This window comes from Cryptomeria japonica, chromosome 4 (assembly GCF_030272615.1).
Source record: "Cryptomeria japonica chromosome 4, Sugi_1.0, whole genome shotgun sequence".
Classification (NCBI taxonomy): domain Eukaryota; kingdom Viridiplantae; phylum Streptophyta; class Pinopsida; order Cupressales; family Cupressaceae; genus Cryptomeria; species Cryptomeria japonica.
Window position 1 is genome coordinate 50,720,849 of NC_081408.1, and position 1,947 is coordinate 50,722,795.

The 1,947-nt window shown below is 37.7% G+C and overlaps 1 protein-coding gene across 1 annotated transcript; it reads left to right on the top strand.

Annotated features, from left to right (window-relative positions):
* The first annotated feature begins 296 nt into the window (after positions 1–296).
* On the top strand, positions 297–1,679 carry LOC131056826 (expansin-A1-like). The gene is made up of 3 exons (XM_057991096.2): positions 297–417; positions 958–1,279; positions 1,370–1,679. The coding sequence occupies exons 1-3, from the start codon at positions 297–299 to the stop codon at positions 1,677–1,679; spliced, it is 753 nt and encodes a 250-aa protein (XP_057847079.2).
* Positions 1,680–1,947: the final 268 nt, after the last annotated feature.

Genomic DNA, 1,947 nt, shown 5'->3' on the forward strand with positions numbered 1-1,947 from the left:
AATTCTTGGTCTTGCAGCCTTCATAGCTTAAATTTCTTAACCATTGGGCACAAAATGACACTTCTGAGAAAATTATTGCTATCTTGGCTCCAAGACCAATGAATTTGGTACTTCATGTACTTACGCACTGAATATTAAAGTCCTATTTTTTAATCTTGATGCTCGTCTTAATGGTAGATTGCATTAACCGGAAATGGGAAATATTTGTGTATATATAGGGAGGGTATGAATGGAAAAAATCATATCAGTTTTTTCAGTTAGTTGGGTATAACAAGGCTGTGAAAAACTTGGCAACGATGAAGATTTTGACGGTGGTGTACGCATTAGCATCTATTATTCTAAGAGTAGAGCTAGTTCATGGCTGGAGTACAGGGCATGCTACATTTTATGGTGGGAGTGATGCCTCTGGAACCATGGGTGAGTCTAAATTAATTACTCTTCTATGTTTTATGGTGGGAGTGATGCCTCTGGAACCATGGGTGAATCTAAATTAATTACTCTTCTATGTTTTCTTAAAAACATATGCAAGAGTTTATGATTATTCTTTTTTTTAATAATATTCTTTTTGGATTAAATTGTTGAAAGTTATTTGAATCAATGTTTCGGATCACACTAATCATTATCAGAATGATAGAGAGCCACTCTCTCTCATTCTGATGATGAATCACAGAATGTGATCTAAAACATTGATTCAGAAAACCTCTCTATCATCCTGATGATAGATCATGGAATGTGATCTGAAATATTGATTCAAATAACTCACACAATTTAATTTAAAAGCAGCATTATATACAATATAAACTGCAGAAATCTGTCATCATTATCTTCTTGTTACTGAAATTAGTAGACAGTCTCTTTGACTCATTTGGTCATCTATGGACACTAGCATACTTTCTCTGATTTCTGTTTGTGAGATTGTTTGAAGGTAAACAGGCTGAATCATTTTTGATATTACAGGTGGTGCCTGTGGATATGGTGATATGTACAGTGCTGGATATGGCACAAATACTGCAGCTCTAAGTAGTGCATTGTTTAACAATGGAGCGGTATGTGGAGCTTGCTATCTAATTATCTGTGATGCTAAAAAAGATCCTCAGTGGTGTCTCCCTGGTACATCCATTACAATCACTGCCACAAATTTTTGCCCACCTAATAATGCCCTGCCAAATGACAATGGAGGGTGGTGCAATTTGCCTCTTCAACATTTTGACATGGCACAACCTGCCTTCCAGCAGATTGCAAAATACAGTGGTGGAATTGTACCAGTTATTTATAAAAGGTATGCCAATTTTCTTCTTCTGTGCACAAAATTAAATTGACCAATCGAAGTAAGCATTAGACGATTTGAGTATATTGGGTTTGATTTCAGGGTTCGTTGCAAGAAGACCGAGGGGATCCGTTTTAGCGTAAATGGGAGAGACTACTTTGAGCTAGTGCTGATAAGCAATGTTGGGGGAAGAGGAGATATTACTGCTGCATGGATAAAAGGATCAAACACTGGATGGCAACAAATGAGCAGAAACTGGGGAGCAAATTGGCAAAGCAATTCATATTTGACCGGGCAGAGTTTGTCATTCAAAGTGAAGGACAGCAAGGGGAGAATTCTCACCATGAACGATGTGGCTCCTTCCAATTGGCGATTCGGCCAAACATTTTCTTCCTCTCAAAATTTCAGATGAATACTAACCACTGCTAGATTTGCTTTGTGGCCATTGTTAATGTGAGTGTTCTAAAAGAGAATTAGAGGTTTGTTCCAAACAGAGTGTCTATTTCGTTCCACTTTATTATCTGACTAACTAGCCCATAAAGGAATTTGTTCCACCAAAATTCTTTGTGAGGCTGCAATAGTTATCTAACTAATTAGCCCATTGAAGGAACTGGTTTGGCTGAAATTCCTAGTGGGGCTGCCATTGTTATCTAGCTAACCTGCCCAGCTCAAGTTCCAAG